Source organism: Balaenoptera physalus (assembly GCF_965194825.1).
Source record: "Balaenoptera physalus genome assembly, chromosome: 1".
Classification (NCBI taxonomy): domain Eukaryota; kingdom Metazoa; phylum Chordata; class Mammalia; order Artiodactyla; family Balaenopteridae; genus Balaenoptera; species Balaenoptera physalus.
Genome location: NC_138882.1, coordinates 98,257,442 through 98,279,406, shown reverse-complemented (window position 1 = coordinate 98,279,406; position 21,965 = coordinate 98,257,442). Strand labels below are relative to the sequence as shown.

Sequence of the window (21,965 nt, the reverse complement as noted above, 5' to 3'; positions counted from 1 at the left end):
TGTTACACAGTTGATGTTGCGTTATAATGTACTATGAGGAATGTTGTTCTTTATTTTAGAAACTTAAGTCTTACCATCATTTCCATATTTATTCACCACCATCCCCACCCATCCCCAACATGTTGTGGTCAGTTGTCACATTTAAAATATTCACAGCTTCTATAAATATTTAAATATAACCAACAGTATAACTGCTTGTTAAGCTTCAGTGTTCCTTAATGTAAAAAATTTTTTCTCCAAAATTTCTTGTCACAACTAAATTTCCTTTAGTGAATTTTGTTGCATAGGTTCAGTTGTGCAGGAGAAACTATTTCATCTTTTAAGTAGTTTAAATATTTAAAAACAGAAACAACAAAGTTGGGGTCTATTTTCATCACAAGGAAATCAAGTTATGTTATTTTATGAAATTTAGAAGTAGTTTTGCTGAAGTTCGAAGAGTGAAAAAAATGTTATAACTTGGGCCATAGTGTTAGGGATTCAAGATTGACTTAAAATGTAAACATAGTGTAATGTTTATTCTTGTCCTCCTTATTTGTCAGGGAATCTTAACCAGAGTGAGAAATTTTCTGGTGCTGTGTTGGGAGTGCACGGCACAAGAGATTTCCATAAAAAGGCATGGGATTTGCTTGGAAGAACATAGTTTTCTAACTTGGCAGTAATGAGTTAGAACTAACCCCCTTTAAAAAGAAAATATTAATCTACATTATTCCTCATTGGGTATTTGTATGTGTTTTCTTATCTGAGCTATATTACTCTTGTATCTGCATTTGTGCATATGTATATACATTTATAATCCATGGTACTTGTTAGGTGTAAAGAAAATAATTTTCTATGCATACAGTATGTATGAAACATGACTTTGGAAGTCGACTCTCTTACCCCTCGAGTTGAGGAACAGGGGACAAATATTTTGTTCTTACAGAGTACCCAAAATAATTTGGCAATATCTGAGTGCTTTTCCCCAAATTCTATTGCCTTAGGAGGCAATTTGGGGAGCATAAATGAGCCTTACTATATTAGGATTCCCTCTCGAAAGGTACACATTTTTGGAGGAGAGAGGTGATGAATTCACATCTCGTTAAAATGACAGCAATCCCCAGACTAAGAATCACTGGGGGCCTCGAAAGGGGGTTACAGATATGGGGTTCTGTCTGGTTGAAATACATGCTCTTGTGTTTAACAGCTTTTTTTTCCCCGTAGAAATGAAAGAATTATTTGATACAGATAGAGGTATAGGATTACCAGTATCCAGCACAAACCTCTCCCGCCTCACTTTTTCCTCAGGTTTCCTGTCCATCTATGTAGTAAAATGTGGTTGTTTCTCAGCGCTCAGTTCTTAGCTTTCTTCTGTTTCCACTGAATAAATACATTCTCTTTGGTTGATCTCATCTGCTACTATGATTTCAACTACAGCCATCTGCTATGATTTCAACTACTGCCATCTTTTATAACATCAACTCCTAAGTCGTACCAACCCATTGGTTTCTACTGAGCTTCCAGACTTGGATTTTTAAATATCTATCAGATATATCTATCAGATATCTACCTGCTTTTGCCATAGGAATCTCACACTTAATTTTTGGCAGAAAGCATTAACTTTCTTTTTAAACCTTCTTTTTATATTTCCAGTCTTAATTGGAGGTATGCCACCAGCCACCTAATTTGCCCAAGGTAGATATCTAAGAGTTATCCTTGACTGTTCTTCATTCCCCTTAATAATAACCTCTAGTCAGCTACGGAGTCTTTTGTCAGTTTTACCTTCAGTAAACCACTGCCCCCTCTTCAGCCCTAGTGCTACTATACAGGCCTGTGTCATTTTCCACCTGAGCTATTACAGTAGCTTCCGAACTGTTCTCCCTGCCCCTCTAGTCTCTCTTTCCTTCAGTCTGTTTTATATACTGTTATCAGTTATCTTTCCAGAATATGTATATATAACTTTAAAAAAAATCATTGTTCCCAATTCATCACACCACCACCACCCGACTCCCCCTGCCACTTTCCCCCCTTGGTATCCATACGTTTGTTCTCTACATCTGTGATGATGAATTGGGAGATTGGGATTGACATATATACACTAATATGTATAAAATAGATAACTAATAAGAACCTGCTGTTTAAAAAAATAAATAAAATAAAATTCAAATATTAAAAAAAGGAAAGTAATAAAACTTGACTTTTACAAAAAGAAATCATTGTTTACTCCTCATTGCTTACTAGATAAAAAGTAAACTCCTTAATGTGGCAAATGCCTTTTCAAGCATAACCCAGTCTCCATACCCGGCTTCATTTTCCATATACCTTACTTTTAAACCCTGTGTTTTACCCATGCTGAGCTATGTGGTATTCCCTAAATCTTCTGTATTTAATAATTTGGAGTATTTACTCAAGCTGTTTCTCTGCTTAGCATGCCCTTTCCTACACACCTATAACGTTCCTCTTCAGTTTTTCACTTATCTTTTATGTAACTTCCATTAAAAAGCTATCCTGTATTTATTTATAAGTATTTATTTCTTATTGGATGCTATTGTAAATGGTATTTTAAAAATTTATTTTCCAGTTCTTTTCCAGTATATGGAAATACAATTGCTTTTTTTTGTATCAGTCTTTTATCCTGAAGCCACTTATTAGTCTGGTAGCTTTTTTGTATATTCCTTAGGATTTTCTACATACAGGATCATGTCATCTACGAAAAAAGTTTCACTTCTTCCTTTTGCATAGGCTAGAACCTACTATACATAGCTTAGTACAGTGTTGAACAGAAGCAGTAAGAGTGGTCATATTGGTAGAAGAAAAAGAAAAACCATGTAATATCAATAGATGCAGGAGAAATATTTGAAAAAAATCTAACATCCATTCCTGAGAACCCACATAAACAAAAGCTCTTCAGAGTATAAAGAAGACCTGAAACCAAAAAGTTTGAGAACAGTCTGACTAGAGTAACCTAAAGTGCTAACTGCTTAGAATACGTAGGGATTCATAATTTAGGGTCCCCAGCACTTGTATAGCTGGGGGGGCGGGGAGATACATCTTGATTGAGTGATTGATTGGGTTGGCCAAAAAGTTTGTTCGTTGTTTTCCATAAGATGGCTCTAGTAGCGCTTAGTTGTCTTTAACTTCATTTGAAACAATTTTGTTAGATTGTATTGTGACAACTGTCGTATCAGCGTGCATTTTTAAAAAAGACATCAAAATTGGTGAATTTTTGTGTAGCCATTTTAATATTGAAGATGGAAGGGAAACAACATTTTTGGCATATTATGCTTTATTATTTGAAGAAAGGTAAAAACGCAACTGAAACGCAAAAAAAGATTTGTGCAGTGTAGGGAGAAGGTGCTGTGACTGATCAAACGTGTCGGAAGTGGTTTGTGAAGTTTTGTGCTGGAGATTTCTCGCTGGACGATGCTACATGGTCAGGTAGGCCAGTTGAAGTTGATAGCGATCGAATCGAGACATTAGTTGAGAACAGTCAATGTTATAACACATGAGAGATAGCCAACATACTCAAAATATCCAAATCAAGTGTTAAAAATCATTTGCACCAGCTTGGTTATGTTAATCGCTTTGATGTTTGGGTTCCACATAAGTTGAGTGAAAAAAACCTTCTTGACAGTATTTCTTTCCGCATGTGATTCTCTACTTAAACGTAACGAAAACGTTCCGTTATTTAAAACAAATTGTGACGGGCGATGAAAAGTGGATACTGTACAATAATGTGGAACAGAAGAGATTGCGGGGCAAGCGAAATGAACCACCACCAACCACACCAAAGGCTGGTCTTCATCCAAAGAAGGTGATGTTGGGTATATGGTGGGATTGGAAGGGAGTCCTCTATTATGAGCTCCTTCCGGAAAGCCAGAGGATTAATTCCCACAAGAACCGCTCCCAGTTAAATCAAATGAAAGCAGCACTCGACAAAAAGCATCCGGAATTAATCAACAGAAAACGCATAATCTTCCATCAGGATAACGCAAGACCGCATGTTTCTCTGATGACCAGGCAAAAACTGTTACAGCTTAGCTGGGAAGTTATGATTCATCCGCTATATTCACCAGACATTGCACCTTCACATTTCCATTTATTTCAGTCTTTACAAAATTCTCTTAATGGAAAAAATTTCAATTCCCTGGAAGACTGTAATAGGTACCTGGAACAGTTCTTTGCTCAAAAAGATAAAAAGTTTTGGGAAGATGGAATTACGAAGTTGCCTGAAAAATGGCAAAAGGTAGTGAAACAAAACAGTGAATACATTCATTGTTCAATAAAGTTCTTGATGAAAATGAAAAATGTATCTTTTATTTTTACCTGAAAACCGAAGGAACTTTTTGGCCAACCCTATATTTATTGGCCCGGCCCCACAGCTTGTGGGATGTGCCCCCTGCATTGGAAGTGCTGAGTCCCAACCCTAGGACCGCCAGGGAATTCCCAAGATACTTTTTTTTTTAACTAACCTCTAAATGAAATTGAGTATTTGTTTCTATTTTGAATGCAGGCAACATACCACAGTGGTAATATAAGCACCAACTGTGACTTTGTCATCAGTAAATGTTACTTTTAACTTTTCCTGTATTTGTTTGTTTCTTGAGGGCAACATATAATTAGGTCTTGCCTTTGAATTTGAATGTTGGATATTAGAATAGATGATTTAACATTTAATGTAATAATGTGGTTGCCTTTTAATTCTATCCTATTTGTTTTGTATTTCTCCCATCTTTTCTTTGTTCTTTTCTGCTCGTTTGTATTTTTCCTGCTATTTTGTGGATGAGTTGATTTTTGTTTTTTTTTTTAGTATTCCATTTTATCTCAGCTACTGGCTTATTAGCTATGCCTCTTCTCCCCCATCCCCCACCACCCCCGTGGTTGCTTTAGGATATACAGTATGCATCTTTAACATATAATTATTTACCTTCAAATAATATACTACTACAGATATAACGTAAGAACCTTGAACATTATACCTCCAGTTCCCTTCCCTTTCTTGTGCTGTTATTGTAATATATTTTACTTCTACATATGTTGTAAACCCTGTGGTACATTGTTATTTTTGCTTTAAGAGGCCAAAAAAGTCTTGTAGATTTACTCTCACCATTTCTGGTACTTTTTATTCTTTAGTAATGTCATTTCTTTTTCTTTTTCTTTTTTTAAATTAATTAATTAAATAATTTATTTATGGCTGCGTTGGTTGTTGCTGCTCACGGGCTTTCTCTAGTTGTGGAACATGGGAGCTACTCTTCATTGTGTACTGACTTCTCATTGCAGTGGCTTCTCTTGTTGCAGAGCACGGGCTCTAGGCACACGGCCTTCAGTAGTTGTGGCACACAGGCTCAGTAGTTGTGGTGCACGGGCTTAGTTGCTTCACGGCATGTGGGATCTTCCTGGACCAGGGCTTGAACCTGTGTCCCCTGCATAGGCAGGTGGATTCTTAACCACTGTGCCACCAGGGAAGCCCCAATTGTCATTTCTTTATGTAGATCCACATTTCCGTCTGTTATCATTTTCTTCCACCTGAAGAATTTTTTTGGTTTTTTTAAGTGCAGGCTGGTGAACTTTTTTCTTCCCCCAGCTTTTCTTTCTTTTTTTGGATCTGAAAAAAAAAATTATTTCACTTTCATTTTTGAAGGATATAGTCATTGTATTTAGCATTCTGTGTTGACCATATTTTTCTTTAAGCATTTGGAAGATGTATTTTCTTCTGTCTTGCATAGCTTCTTGAGAAAGTCTACATATTTTCTTAACTTTGTTTCTCTGTAGCTAAACTTTTTCCTTTGGCTTCTTGTAAGATTTTCTCTCTTTGACAGCTTTTCAGGAATTTGATTATTGTGCCTTGTGCTTTTCTTTGTATTTATACTAAGGAGAGGGCTCATTGAGTTTCTTGGATCTGTGGATTTATAGTTTTTATCAAATTTTGAAAGTATTTTATTATTTATTTTATTATTCAACCCCCCCCGCCCCATTCCAGTTACACACATATACTTGATAGCTGTGGTTTTCCTCTTCTTTCTTCTTTTATTCTTCTTCTTCCTTTTCTTTTCTCTCTCCCTCCCCTTCCATCTCCCCACTGTTTACCCTCCTCCTCATCAACTTTTTTCTGTCTTCATCTCAGTTCCTCTGAAATTTCCTTCTGCAATATTTAATATAATGTTAATCCCATCTGGTTATATTTCCATTTCAGAAACTGTTTTTGAACACTAGAAGTTCATTTTGGTTCTTTTATGTCTACTGTTTCTCTCCTCATATTTTCCTTAAATCCTTGAGCATATTTATCATAGTAGTTTTAGAGTCCTCATTGGCTAATTCCATTATCTCACTTCTGGGACTGTTTCAGTTGACTCATTCCACCGTAGTTTCAGGTCATATTTTCTTTCTTTCTCACGTGTCTATTAATTTTTATTGGATGCTGTGGACGTTGAAAATTTTATATTGTTGAATGGTGGAATTTTTTTTTCTTTAAAAAAATCTTGGACTTGCTCTGACAGGCAGTTGTTATCTGTAGATTGACTCAATCCTTTTGAGGCTTACTTTTAAGCCTTTTTAGGAAGCATGTAGAGTATTTTTCACTCTAGGGTTTGTTTACTCCTGTACTAAGTATGAATATTCTGGGGTTTCAAGTGAATTGCCTATTTTTCAACAAAGAAGACTCTTCTGGTCAGAATGTCAGTATTTCCCAGCACTCTGGGAATTGCTCAGCTCACAGATTCCTATTTATTCTTTGCCTTATTACCTCATGGAGTTTCATCCGGCATGCCTGGCTTAGTGTTTGGCCGCAGACTCAGGTGGACCCCTGTGCAGATTTCTGGAGTTTTCTGTGCATAACTCCCACTTCTCTGGTAACTTCCCTGCTTGAGTTTTTTCTCCCTGCATCACAATCTGAAAGTACCTCTAGGCAGAAAGCCAGGGCAGGTGTAGGTCTCACTTCATTTCCTTCCCATCTCTCAGAGATCCCAGTGCTATACTGCTTATTGTCCAATGACGTCTGCAGACAGTTGTTTCACATATTTTGTTTGGTGTTTTAGCTGTTTATTGTGGGATGGGAAGTTCATTCCTATTTACACCATCATGGCCATTGGAAATTCTTTTGTATCTTTTTAAGATAATCATGGAGATAAAAAATAAAGTTTATATTTCTTCCCCCCCCCCATCCCAGCAATTTGGGCGTTATGAAGTAAACCAGCAGTACCTACCTACAGAGTTTTAACAATTTCATCTACATTTTCCCATTTGTATCATAATAATATTTGAGGCAACAGTTTATGTGGTTCACCAATAATACAATAATGAGCAAAACAGTATAGAATTACATATGATATTTTAAGCAAATAAAATAGCATTTTCATTATATTAAAGCTCATGAGTGAACTTTTCAAAAAAGTATGTAAGTTGAAGTGATAGCTTCGTAAAGAGTCGGGCTCGTGATTATAGTTATAACTACTAGTTTTATTCATCTTATTTTCTGATCAAATACAAAGTAACATGAACAGGCTAATGACTGATGACTAGTCAAAGATAATCTGTAATGAATTAAAATGCCTGGCAGTGGTCCTATAAATTTATATTAAAATATACATGGTTTTGTTGTATAGCCTCTGTCTTCCTCTTGATAGTTTTAAGGGAAAAAACAAAAACAAAATCTCATGTTATTTCACGTAACAGTTTTACATTCTTAGGCTATTCTTAGCATGTTTATTAATCTTTGTTTTTTTTTTTGTTTTTTTTTTCCAGATTGTCAGTATTTAAAAAGACCACATCATGCGTGAGTACAAGCTAGTGGTCCTTGGTTCAGGAGGCGTGGGGAAGTCTGCTCTGGTAAGTTAGCCACCTAACTATAATTAATTAATATAATACAAGAAGAACGGTGATATTTTCTTGCTTTACAACTTCTAGTCACTCAAGAGAAAAGGTGGCAGTATTTTTTATATGCCTAATATCTGGCCTACCAGGGTACAAGGACTCATTCAGTAACCACGAATGTGTAGTTTTATAATGGTGGCTCATTCATTCTTTGATTTATCAAATATTTATTGGCTACCTATTTTATGTTAAGCACTAGTGTTTGTGATTCAAAGAGGAATAAAATTGTTTTCATTGTTAAGGAACTTACATTCTAGTGTGGGAGACTGATTATTACAAGTACCAGTGGAGTAAGTCCTACCCTACCCCCATCCCAGACTTAAGTGGAATAAAGGTCATTTTTTTGTACACATGCTGTATTTATTTAGTAAGTGTTCACTGAGCTTCTATAATGTCAGACTCTAAAGTTACAACAGTGAACAAAAACAGTCACAGTCTCCCTCACAGAGCTTACATTATAGTGGGGGAGATGTAATAAATACACAATTAATCAAAGAACTACTTGATTATAATTGTGAGAGAGATACTTTGAAAGAAAAGTATATATTGTTAAGAGACCCCTATGACAAGGGAACCTAAATTAGCATTTGAACAACTGAGAAGGGTCACAGTTGCTGGGATAGGAGTGAACCGGGAAGAAAGTAGAGGGAAATGAGGTGAGAGATAAGCAGGGGTCAGATCATGACTTGAAGACCATGTAAGAACTTGGAATTTATTCCTAATGACAATGAGAAGCTGTTGAGGGTAGGGTTTTTGGAGGGTGGTGGTGGTGACAGAACTGGATATATGTTTTAAAGAGAGCACTTTGTTCTATAAAGAGTAATTTAGAAGACAGGCAGAGAAGATGTGGGAAACAAGTTGGGAGTTAATGCAGTACACCACATTATTGTTTGTGGAAGCTTATATTAGCAGTGAAGAAGAGAAAAGTAGATGTTTTGAGAGTTAAATAGGAGGTAGAATTGACAATTAACTTAGTGCTAGATTGATATGGGGACTAGGAGAGAAGGAGCTGTCGAGGGTGACTCCCAAATTTCACAGTTGAGCTACTGATTTTATGAATGGACCATTAAAGAAGTAGAAGGAAAGCACTGGAGAATGAGCAGATTTGAGAGTGAAAATCAAGTCATGTCAAATGTCATGTGCTTGTGAGATGTTCAAGTAAATACATCAAATAAAGAATCAGATCCTCAAGATAATAGCTTAAAAGAGAGACTTGTGGTATGATTTGGGTTGCCATGAATATATCTATGGTATTTATTTCATGGGAATTACGTTACTGTTAGGAGTGTAATTTAGTACCTCTGTGGTGAATGTTTGCGAGTATCTGTTATTTTATTATTATTATTATTTTTTTATTTGTTAACATCTTTATTAAAGTATAATTGCTTTACAATGGTGTGTCAGTTTCTGCTTTATAACAAAGTGAATCAGTTATACATATACATATGTCCCCATATCTCTTCCCTCTTGGTATCTGTTATTTTAAATGCATGTAACTTTCAATTCAGCAAGTCCCTTTCTGGAAATGTATCCCACACATAAGTTCACATATACAAAATGACATGGTCAAGGATGTCTATTACAACATTCTTTACAGTGGCAAGAGTTTGGAAACAACCTAAATGTCTACCAGTAGGGGCTAAATAGGTTTTTAATACATATTTTGAGTAGAATACTATAAACCATTAAAAAGAATGCAGCAGCTCTGTGTATACTGATAATTAATGATATCTAAGCTGTATTACTTAGGAGGAAAAAGATACCAAGCAGTGTAGAGTACCATATGTGTTTTATAAGAAAGGAAGAATGAGGGGGGAGATATTATAAAACAACAGAGGCTATTTTTGCAAGGTTCAATAAGCTACGGATAACATGTCAATTACTTCCTTGGGAGTGGAATTGGAAAAGGTGGTAAATAGAATTAGTTACCATTACATATGTTTTTGTGTCTTTTGCATTTTGTCCTATGTCCATGAATTACCTTTTTAAAATAAGTAAATTAATTAAAAATCCCTAGGAATTAACGAGGTTGTCTAGGGAGAGACTAGAGAGAGAAGAGAACTCAGGACTGGGCTCTGAGTACCTCTCAACCTTTAAAAAGTAGGTAGGATTGGAGGATCCAGCATAGAAGAATGTATCTTGTACTTGAATGTAAATAATGTACCTTTACTTGACTGCTCAGAAGTCGTAGCAGAGTAGCTGGATGTGATAAAAGCAGCTTCAGTAAGGTGATGATGCCATAACCATCCTAGGGTGGGTTGAAGAGTAAATGAGAGCTGAGGAAATGGAACCACCATTATAGATAGTTGAAGAAGTTTACTATATTCAAATTAATCTATTTAATTCAAGCTAAAATAGTGTATAAAATATTCCTCTGGCTAATTGAAGTGTGAATGACCTCAGTCCACATTCTTACCCTTGCTTTTAGGCAGTGATGTACCAGACCCCGTTCTAAAGCTATATAGGAAATATTTCACAACCATCTTCTGTACTTCTTTTCATTTACTGAATGGTAAAATACCTAGTTTCCCGTCTTTGCTTATAGAAATTGTATAGGTAAAAGTAGATGATCTGAAAAAGATGAGTAGGTGATGTTTCCTTGTGCAAAGAGTAAGGCTTTGGAATCAGGAAGGCATATGTTTGAATCTCAGCTGGCAAATCAGAAAAATACCTACTTCTGGGGTGAATATGCAATTTGAATGTGATTATAAATTTAATAAACTCGAAAAATTTTAATTCCCTCTTCTGTTTTCCCCCACAATTAGAAAGACTGTTTCAAGACTTTTTAAAATTTACAACCTTTTGTCTCTCTCCTTTGAGGGTATGAGATAAAGCTTGCTATAGATACATAGAGGGGTAATAGGAGTTTTAATACTGATGAATTTTCACATTTTAGTAAATTAGAATCCATGTCCTTATTTGTATCTTCATTGTATTTTAAAACTTAATATAATAATTATTTTAACAGTGTAATGTCAGCAGCAGCATTGCTGACAGTTTTTAACATGACCACCTTTCATAAGTGTACTCTTAATTATGAATGTATCCTTATATTGAAAAATCATGACACTTCACATTTGCATGTTTACCCAGAGTTTTCATATAATTACATTTAACCTTTACCACTTTGCGAAGTTAAGTAACATTTAAGAAGGGCTGATTTTTCTTTTAAGTCCTTAACTTTTGTCTGCTTTTTTTAAATTTCTAGACAGTTCAATTTGTTCAGGGAATTTTTGTTGAAAAATATGACCCAACGATAGAAGATTCCTACAGAAAGGTAAAATATGAAACTTTTATACACATGCTTACAGGTAGTTTCTTATGACTTTAAAACTTGATCCATGGAATTGCTTTTTTGAAAATAGTTTTGAGAAATGATACAGATGTTCTGTATTTGTTTTTAAAAGTTTCACCAAGACAAAATACTTTTTGTAGAACACTGCTTATTAGCTATAGAGAACTCCATGTTCTGTTACTGATTAGTAATCTGTTCTTTAATGTAAACATTTTCCTGGTGGGAATTCTTTTAATGTAGAAAAATTGCATATAAATAGGTATATTTTTGATTACTCTTTGTGAACTAAAATTAAGAACACTTTATGCTTGAAGTTATACGGTAACTGAAAGTTATTTTTGTTTAGTTGTATAATAACTTTAAAAATATTTCATCTTTAAACTGTAAAAAGTTAAAGAGTTGGATTCTGTATAATAAGAGAGTATAATAAGGGTGGATACATGACATTGTACATTTGTCCCAACCCATAGAAAGTGTAACACCAAGAGTAAAACTGCTAACTGTGGACTTTGCATGATAATGATGTGTTGATACAGGAAGGTTCACTGATTCTCACAAATGTACCGCTCTGATGCGGGATGCTGATAGTCGGGGAGGCTAGCAGGGAGCAGGAAAAGGGTGTATGGGAACTCCGTACTTTCTGCTCAGTGTTGCTGTGAACCAAAAGCTGCTTTCTAAAAAATAAAGCTTATTTAAAAGGAAAAAAAAATGTAATAGTTGGTCTTGACAAAAAATACTATTTTATTTAACTATAAGACTAGCTAGAATTGTGGAGAATTTTCATGATTTTATTTCCCAAGTATGTTATGGGGGGGGAAGAGACAGTGTTGTAAGAAAGCCTAGTAACCAACGATACACTCCACTGCCCCCAAAAAAGATTAACCTTCCTTTCAACAAATAAGAAAGGATTATTTTGGTAGGTGTTTTAGAATTTACCTTTAAATGGTGCTATAACTTTTGCTGAATTAAGTTCATCAAGCCTACTGGCAGAGCAGTTTCATTATCTGTAAATTGGAAACAAAATTGTGATATATATTGAGAAACTACAGACCGAATTCATTGTTCATTGAACATGCCCATTCACAGATTGCGCAGGTTATTATCACATTTGCCCCATAAGTGGTAGACAGTGAGTTTGTAGATCCACCTGTGGTGCTCCTCATCAATTCCTGATCTGACACAGAAGCAGAGTTTAAAATAGTCCTTAGGTTAATAGGTTTATTTTTAGAAGACCATGTTGCATTACTGAAATTTCCCCCAAATAAGTTGCTGGTTAAAGCTTTAACTACAAACAGAGATCTGTACCTTGAATGCTGAAGCACTTTTCTTAATCCCTTCTTTATTAAAAATTTTCCTTACAGCTAATAGTTGATACTTTCTTTAGGCCAACCTTCTCTTCTATAAAGCCCTGGGAAAGTAGAATTCAGTATATGAAATTTCACCTTATACACACAGCTTTTCCAAAGACGTACCTTTTTTTAAAGTCTTGAGAACTATATGGGTTCAGTGTTATTGTGTTCCCTTTATCTCTTAAATTAAACATTTCCTTTGTATTAAATTTGGGGCATATTTTAGTAAAACTTTGACAACTTGAATCTGGTAAGTTGGCAAAGTTTTCTTTACCACCAGATATTGGCTGTGTTTTGAGCTGCTTAATACTTCTGTGCTTTGTTTTGAAGATAATATAAATATACATACTTTATACATTTTTTTCCCCTGTTAGAACTATACCTGTTTGTTGCAGTTTTTCTTAAATTGCAGAATATGACCATTGGCTTCTAATAATAACAAGAGTCATTACTCAAGAGTTCATAGTGGTCAGAAAAATATCTAAACTCAGGATTAACAGTCCTAGCTTCTGTATTATTAATAGAATGTGTTTGAGACCTCCTGTTCTTTACTGTAGTACCAAGTTGGTCTCCACCAATACAGCAAACTGCTAGAGAAAGGCTTTGTAGTTGTTAATAAGGACTTTGAGTGAAGAGGTGGGAGGAAAACAGACTGACATTTTGATGTTACTTTTTCATCCCCCTCCACCCCCCGCCCCGACCCTAACAGCAAGTTGAAGTAGACTGCCAACAGTGTATGCTTGAAATCCTGGATACAGCAGGAACAGTAAGGATGTTTTCTCTTTTTTTTCTGGCGGGGGGGACAGATTTTCATTTGTGAACAGTTTTTGGTCACCTGAATGATTCCTGTGAGTAAAAGCATTTGTTCTGATTAAGAACGTTAAGTCTCTAAATGTAGGGCTTCTTAAATTTTCTTATGTGCGTGAAACTATCTATGATGTACTTAATGCCCACATATCACTATTAAATTGTATGTTGCGTTCACCTACAGAATCTGTGTATTGAGTTTCTTTTCCCTGTATTGAGGTAAGGATTATGCTCTTAGTGCTTTAAACAAACAAACAAAAGGAAAGTATTTTAAATACAGAATTTTAGTTAAAATAGATATTTCTCTGGGTTTAAATGACTTTTTTTTTTTTTAATTTGTTGTATTTTATTTATTTATTTATTTATTTTTGGCTGTATTGGGTCTTCGTTTCTGTGCGAGGGCTTTCTCTAGTTGTGGCAAGCGGGGGCCACTCTTCATCGCGGTGTGCAGGCCTCTCACTGTCGCGGCCTCTCTTGTTGTGGAGCACAGGCTCCAGACGCACAGGCTCAGTAGTTGTGGCTCACGGGCCTAGTTGCTCCGCGGCATGTGGGATCCTCCCAGACCAGGGCTCGAACCCGTGTCCCCTGCATTGGCAGGCAGATTCTCAACCACTGCGCCACCAGGGAAGCCCCAAGACTAACTCTTGACACCATGGTCACTCATTTATTTAAAAAACTTTTTTTGCTTTTTAATAGTATTTTAACATCTCAAGGGACTGGTGACAGATACGTGTGTTCTGACAAAAATCTTTAGGATTATTTTGAGCCTCATTATTCACATGCTTAAATGAGTATAATGACGTTTAGTACATTATAGGGTGCTGATAATGATCAAATGAGATAGTGATTATAAATCACTTGGCACAAAATGTCTTTTGTATAGTATGAGCTCTGTGTATTTGCTTTTATTTTCATTGTCTTCATTTGTCATCACCTTTTTAGTTGTTTAATTAATTAATGATGGTTTTATTCTGCCACAATTATACTACCACAAAAAATGCACACATTAAATGACTTTCTTTTCTTTTTTTTTTCTCCATATACATAGACTGACTTTACCTATTAGGCAATTCCTAGCTTTAAAATGGAGGGTATTCTTAAATGTTTTAAGTTGTTTTAAAATTCAGCACAAATATTCCCACTATAATTTTATAAATGGTGAGAAAGCTTCAGATCAAAAAAACTTAAGCATACTGGAGCAATTAGAGTACGAATTATACCATATTTTTCTATTCTGTGGGAAAATGGATCTTGATTCCAACAGGAAGCTTTGGATCACTGGAACTCCTTCTTATATCAGCTGAATTGAGATCTCCCCCTCTTGCCACTTCTCCCAACCCCCAAATTTCCTAGCTTCTGAATCAGCAATAATTCTTTGTTCCCAAAGACCCCAACAGTTAAAAAAAAAAATACTTTCTATTTCTTCCTTTCACAGACTCCACAAGTGTGAGGGCATTGTTTCTTCCTCCTCTTGTCCAAATTAAGAAAATTTTCCCCTTCTGCAGAGATCTTTCACTTGTGCTCTCAAATATCTTGTATTTCTACCATTCTAGCACTCAGCATGCTGTGTTGTAATTTTCTGTTTACTTGTCTGTCCCCAGTGCCTTGCATAACGTTTGGAAAGTAGTTGATGCTCTTTGATCTTGTTCTAGATCACTCCTTACTCCTTGAGGATTTTTGCTTACTTTCTCCAACACTGCTTTAGTCCGAATTCTTGGTGATTTTAGTATCCAAATAGAATCTTTACGGGTAATATAGATGATCCAGTAGCTTGGCCTCTCAGTTCCTTGACCTCTACCCTGCTTCAGTCATTCATGCCCGTGGTCTTTACCCTAGACTATATGATTACCAGTAACATAATACCATCTTAAATCTCATTTTCAAGTGTCCTACTCTCTACTAACCATCTCTTGTTTCTCCATCTCACTTCCTTTCATACCCTTCAACCTGACTGTAATCTGCAGTCTGTTAAATCTAACATCTTTGATTATCCCTCATATCCTCAACCCCCTCTTTACACAGCTTCAAGTCCATGGTCTCTCATTCATAATCAATCCCTCGGATATATCCTCAACTTCCTTGACTTTTCAGCAACCTTTGACTCAGTAGATCATTATCCTTATCTGTAAAAATTTTATTAATTTGACTTCTAGGAAACAGCACTTGCTTGGTTTTCTCCCTGTATGATTCGTTACTCCTAAATCTCCTTTCCTGATTTGTCTTCATTTCCCCAACCTCTTAATGTTGGAGGGCCTCAGGGTTCAGTACTTGGACTTCTTTTTTCCAAAAACCCTACCTTGGACATCATCTTTTGTAGCACCAAAATAATTAAAATCTGTATATAAAAGGAACTAGATACAGTTTTTCTAAATCACACAGAAACAAATTAAAGTGGTTAAGATTTCCCTTCTAATTCTATAGTTGTTTCTAGTCATGTACGGAGGGGACAGGAACATTCATCTCAAATTTTCCAGAAACCATGTATCACGTCTTATGTTTCCTGTCATGATAACATGTAATAAGGAATTCAGGGCTTCCCTGGTGGCGCAGTGGTTAAGAATCCACCTGCCAATGCAGGGGACATAGGTTCGAGCCCTGGTCTGGGAAGATCCCACATGCCGCGGAGCAGCTAAGCCCGTGCGCTACAACTACTGAGCCTGCTCTCTAGAGCCCGCGAGCCACAACTACTGAGCCTGCGTGCTGCAACTACTGAAGCCCGCATGCCTAGAGCCCATGCTCCGCAACAAGAGAAGCCACCGCAATGAGAAGCCCGTGCACCGCAAAGAAGAGCAGCCCCCACTCGCGACTAAAGAAAGCCCGTGTGCAACAACAAAGACCCAGTGCAGCCAAAATAATAAATAAATACATACATACATACATAAAAAAAAAAAATTCAGTAGCTCACTTGTGATTATTCTGATTTAAACTGTTTCAATATACATTTAAGAAGTCATATTTATAATTGCATATTTTTTATTATAGGAGCAATTTACAGCGATGAGGGATTTGTATATGAAGAATGGCCAAGGGTTTGCACTAGTATATTCTATTACAGCTCAGTCCACGTTTAATGACTTACAAGACCTGAGAGAACAGATTTTACGGGTTAAGGACACAGAAGATGTAAGTATTTCTCTCTATATATAGCATACTGCCATCTCTCTGTGGCCAAATAAAAAGTGTCCATTTTCTCTATCAGTAGAGGATTTAGAGGGTATTCACCATGCGCCTAAGAGCCCTGGTGACCAAAAACATTTTTCAGCTTTCTAAATTTACCTACAGATAATATGCTGAGATGGTTAGAAAAGAAGGACACGTTTGTAAAGTTCTTCTTTCTCTACTGCACTTATGACCTACATGGTGCTATGTGGGTCATAAGTGCAGTGGAGAAAGAAGAATCAAAGAGTACTTGGTAGAAGAAGGGGGACTCCAGTTGGGCTTGGAAAGTTGGTGGTTATGTCAGAAACAGTGTTCAGAGAACATTATCAAGAACCGTAATGCTATGTTCCTATTTCTAAAATTCTGTTGGTACAGTTTTTACTTAGTTTTTTCCTTTGAATTATGTTAAAGATTTTAATTAACTTGCATTTTTATATTTTTTAATTTTGTTTTTGTTTTAGAATTCTTTTTTTAATGTTAATTTTTTATTGTGATAAAATATACTGTTTTAGAATTCTTGTCTTATTTGATGAATGGCATCGTTGTTGTGCCTTTTTTGCAAAGATTAAATGTATATTTTACGTTTGTCTCAGTTTTGAGCTACAGAAAGTTCCTTTTCAAAAGTTGTATAAATTAGGATATAAAATTTCATTTGTACCTTCTTTTCTGTTTTTGTGTGTTCTCTCTCATTATTAATGGGAACATGGGCACCTGCTTAGGACCTCAACTTTGGGTAATACTGTAGGCGGGAGGAATTTGCACCATATGACTCATGACCAACCATAACCTAATGAATAGTTCTCTTTCTTCCCATGACTAATTCATCTAAGAGAGTTCTCTTTTCATAGGCAATTACATGCAAATCACTGAACTCTGGTAATGTTAATCTCTTTATCCCGTGTAATAAACTAAAGATTGAGTTGTAGATGAAGACATAGCTACTCAGTGGCTGTATTTTTATTCTTACTTTTCCTTAATATCTCACTTAAGCTAGTCTTCAGATCTAGATGTCAGTTGTAGAAGTAAAACTTATTAACGTGTTGGTCTTGCCACTACTGTTGGCATTTTTTGGTCCTGTGAGATGAGGCACTTAAAACACACCAAGACAATGAGTATTGCAGGAGGTTCCTTTTCCTTCAGATTTTTCTACTTGGAGTTCAGCCATTAGCATTAGTCCACCTGAGAATTTTGGGATTATAGTCTTAAAATAATTTAGCAGACCAATGTTGTAGAATCTCGTCCATATTTTTTCTGTCTCTTCCCCCTCCATTTTCCCCCCAACACACATACATACACCTTTTTTTAAGCACTTGATGAAGATTATAGTCCTAACTAACACATTTCAGTTGGTGGCTGGTAGTTGCTTACTTATAAAAGGCTGAGTAACAAGTATGTTAGGGCTTATTATATGATTTTTTCCTTCCTGCAGGTTCCAATGATTTTGGTTGGTAATAAATGTGACCTGGAAGATGAGCGAGTAGTTGGCAAAGAACAGGGTCAGAATTTAGCAAGACAGTGGTGTAACTGTGCCTTTTTAGAATCTTCTGCAAAATCGAAGATCAACGTTAATGAGGTAAACTACAGCTGCTAGGCAGCACAAATAAGTGCCTTTTTAGTTTCCTTTCTTTGAAGTTAACAGCCAAAAACATTTTTTTAAAAAGAAAAAATGGTGTTCTTTTAAGTAGTCTTTATCAATTTATGGAAAACACTAAGTAATTCCTAGAAACCACATTCCTTCTCTTATATGAAATCACTTTGATGGCTGTGATGAGGACACTTATATTTACCTTGTTGGCAAAGAGGTAGTTTAAGTTAAAGAATATGTTTTTTAAAGTCCTGCTAAGCCTCTAAATGATAAGCCAGAAAGTGGTGTGTGAAAATTGTCACATCACCCTTGTATTATAACAATTACCTATGCAGATGTGTGTAAAAAGGTTGTAAAGTCAAGGAGAAAAATACAAAAATCAAAGTAGTTACTGTAATGAACTTACGTTGTACAGAAAGATATCATGGAATTTGGTGTTTTGAGTCCTGCTTCCCTTTGGTGCATGACTCAAAGGGAAGAATCTGTGTGAGTGTGGGTGGATACAGAACTATAATTCACTCGGTCTTTTAGGCCTGATACAGCAGGTGCACAAGGCTTTTTTTGTCCGTGACTTAACTACTCCACTGTCCTGAGAACATAGCTGGGGACAGGAATGCTTAACAGGTAAGCTTGCCTGCCTAGATGTAAAGGGCCAATAGTTTACTGGATCCCTAAAAGATTAGTGCAATCCCCAACTGCGACCGCTACATCCAAGCAAAATCTTAAGAGGTTCCTTTGCTTTTGTTAATTTTAACATAAGGCTTTTTTTTTTTCTTAAAAAAAAAAAAAGCAGAGTAGGCTTCTTTCCTTTCCCAGTAGTACAAAAGTCTTCATTTGCCAGTGTGCTTGCCATTTGTAGCATCACAGGTAATCAGTCAGAGTTCAGCACACTTACAACATAGATGGGAGTTTGACTGGTTTAGGTTATCAGAGTCCTCTGGTGTGTTTTTGCTTACTATTCCTCTCTGGCCTTTGGTTCTTTTGGCCACCTTTTCTTGACTGATATTATGGTTGTAGACTATTATCTGACTTTTTAAATGACCAAATTACTTTAAAAGTGTGGCACGAAAAAAATTTAAGCTTGCGGGACTTCACTGGTGGCGAGGTGGTTAAGAATCCGCCTGCCAATACAGGGGACACGGGTTCATGCCCCAGTCTGGGAAGATGTCACATGCTGCGGAGCAACTGAGCCCACGCCCTAGAGCCCGTGCTCCACAGCAAGGAGAGGCCACCGGAATGAGAAGCCCGCGCACCACAACGGAGGCCCAACGCAGCCATAAATAAATAAATAAGTTTTACAAATAATAAGTCAAAGCTTGCCTTTCAGGTAAAACCAGTTTTAATAAATACATAAAAATAAGAAATTCATAAATTTTATTTATTCAGCAAATACTCATTGTGTGCCTATGTGCCTGGCACTGTGTTAGGCACCAGGGTAACAGTCATTTAGACAGACACTACTCTTGCCCTCAAGAAGTTTACATCCTAATGGGGAACAAAGTCCTGCTGAGATCTTCACCAACGGTTATTTCTAATTCACTGCCAAGTAAATGAAAGGAAGTATGAAATGCTTCCAGTTTCAACTTTCTCTGTTGTGGAATTACAGTTTCATAGATGTTATTCTGAAAAACATGGCTGATCATAAAATGTTAATTTTTGGTTTAGTCTCCCCCCCACCACCACCAAAAAAGAAAAGAGAGAGAGAGAACTTTGAGGTAAAACACATAAACACATGAGGTTAAACAGTGAGCTTGGCTAGGGGAGTAGTAGTGCATGGTCACCATCTGCAGGATGATTGGCCTTAGAGATCTAGTTCCTGCTGTCCTGTGATCATCCTCACTGGTACCCGACCACCAAGTCCATAGGGCTCGGCCGAGGTTGAGTTGGGCCAGGGTCCAGTGAGCACAGTGGACAGGAGGTATTCCTTGCCTTTCAAGCATTACCTGTTTGTGGGAACTTACATGCTACTAAATCTCCCTCCTCTGGGTTTCAGTTTCCCATGCAGCAGAGGTACTTTTTCACAGTAGCCTCATTGAAATCAACCATTGACATGAAGGTTTATAAAACAAAAATAGAAAAAAAATACAACAAAATGAAATACATTAGCTATTTAAGGTTCTTTACTCTTTTGGAAAACATACAAACTTTATGCTAGAAATTCTTGAAAGTGTAATAATTTCCTTCTTTTAATATTTCTCTCTTGATAGCCTAATAATCCAACTACAGAGTTTTGGGGGTAGTTAATAGTTCCTCAGACAGCTAATGCCTTGAAAATATGTGTGTGGTTTCTGAGTGCCTGAAGATAGAGGGATCATACTTTCACACGATTGAACTCTTGGACTCAAGTTTGAAATCATACAGGGACATCCTGCTTAACTAAATTGCCCTCTAATTCTCTACTATCTATATCAGAGAATATATAATATATAATTTTTTTTAAAAAACTTTTGGGACTTCCCTGGAGGTCCAGTGGGTAAGACTGCATGCTCCCAATGCAGGGGGCCCAGGTTTGGTCCCTGGTCGGGGAACCAGATCCCGCATGCACGCCGCAAGTAAGAAGTCCGCATGCCTCAACTAAAAAAAAAAAAAAAAAAAAAAATCCCGCATGCTGCAACGAAGATCCCACGTGCCGCAGCTAAGACCCGGCACAGCCAAAATAAATAAATAAATAATAAATAAATAAATACTTTTTAAAAAGTAAAAAAACTCATCATTTTTGTTGTGTTTTGAAAGTAGTACATAGTTGTATCAGAATCACATCAGTCTTAATCAAGAATTAATTGTTCTTTGCTGATGCTGGAATAATAATTGGAATCAAAACATCCCAATTAAGGAATGATAGAGGGATTGAGAAATTATTCTGTGTTCCCTTTAGACTTTTCTGTAGTTCAGAAGGATGAGGAAGAACCTAGGCTGAGGGCTTTCAGCATATCTAACCAAATAACTATAGTTCGAACTTGCCCTCATCACTGCTGCTGTGAGGTAGGCACCGTTTGCCAAGGAAATCCTTAAGGGTAATACCACAAAACCAGTTACCATTTTGTTTTGTACCAGAAACCCATGGCTACCATGAAGAAATGTGCTGTTTTGATTAATTTACTATTTTAGTTTATCCTTTTGTTATTTTTCACTTATAGATTATGCACTGAGGCTGGGGAACTAATGAGATTTTGTTTATGGCTTATGAATATTAAGTTCTTGAAGGGCTTTGGAGTTGTGAAACAGAAACTACCATTTTGTTCATAAACTCTTATGTTTTCAACTTTCTTAGAAATAAGATAATAGAATTAAATGGTTTAAAGAAAATGGGAGAGTGGGTAGGATAGACCAGAAAGAAAAGAATATAAATGAATCAATAGCTTTGGGATAAATCATTTGGTAGTGGTCCCCCCTTCAACAATTAATTTAGGCTAATAATCTTAGGAACATTATTTTTTTAATTGAAGTATGGTTTGCTGTACAATATTATATGTTATAGGTGTACAGTGTAGTGATTCATAATTTTTAAAGGTTATACTCCATTTATAGTTATTATAAAATATTGGCTATATTCCCTATGTTGTACAGTATATCTTGTAGCTTATTTTATACCTAATAGTTTGTACCTCTTAACCCCTACCCCTATATTGCCCCTCCCCCCTTCCTCTCCCCACTGGTAACCACTAGTTTGTTCTCTCTATTTGTGAGTCTGCTTCTTTTTTGTTATATTCACTAGTTTGTTGTATTTTTTAGATTGCACATATAAATGATATCACACAATATTTGTCTTTCTCTGTCTGACTTATTTCACTTAGCATAATGCTTTCTAAGTCCATCCATGTTGCTGCAAATGGCAAAATTTCGTTCTTCTTTATAGCAGAGTAGTAGTATTCCATTGTATATATACACCGCATCGTCTTTATCCATTCATCTGTTGATGGACACT

At 36.2% G+C, this 21,965-nt stretch overlaps 1 protein-coding gene and 1 pseudogene across 4 annotated transcripts in view; both read left to right on the top strand.

Moving 5' to 3' along the window:
* Positions 1–21,965, top strand: part of LOC309645959 (proteasome subunit alpha type-3 pseudogene) — a 452,949-nt pseudogene that overhangs the window by 352,976 nt on the left and 78,008 nt on the right. The gene's annotated exons all lie outside the window — the stretch shown is intronic.
* Positions 1–21,965, top strand: part of RAP1A (RAP1A, member of RAS oncogene family) — a 76,851-nt gene that overhangs the window by 46,589 nt on the left and 8,297 nt on the right. For all 3 annotated transcript variants that reach the window (XM_082431789.1, XM_082431790.1, XM_082431791.1), the window contains exons 2-6: positions 7,717–7,800; positions 11,054–11,122; positions 13,199–13,255; positions 16,279–16,419; positions 17,885–18,028. In XM_082431789.1, the coding sequence (XP_082287915.1) occupies positions 7,744–7,800; positions 11,054–11,122; positions 13,199–13,255; positions 16,279–16,419; positions 17,885–18,028 (468 nt within the window). In that variant the 5' untranslated portion in view covers positions 7,717–7,743. The remainder of the gene's footprint in view (positions 1–7,716; positions 7,801–11,053; positions 11,123–13,198; positions 13,256–16,278; positions 16,420–17,884; positions 18,029–21,965) is intronic.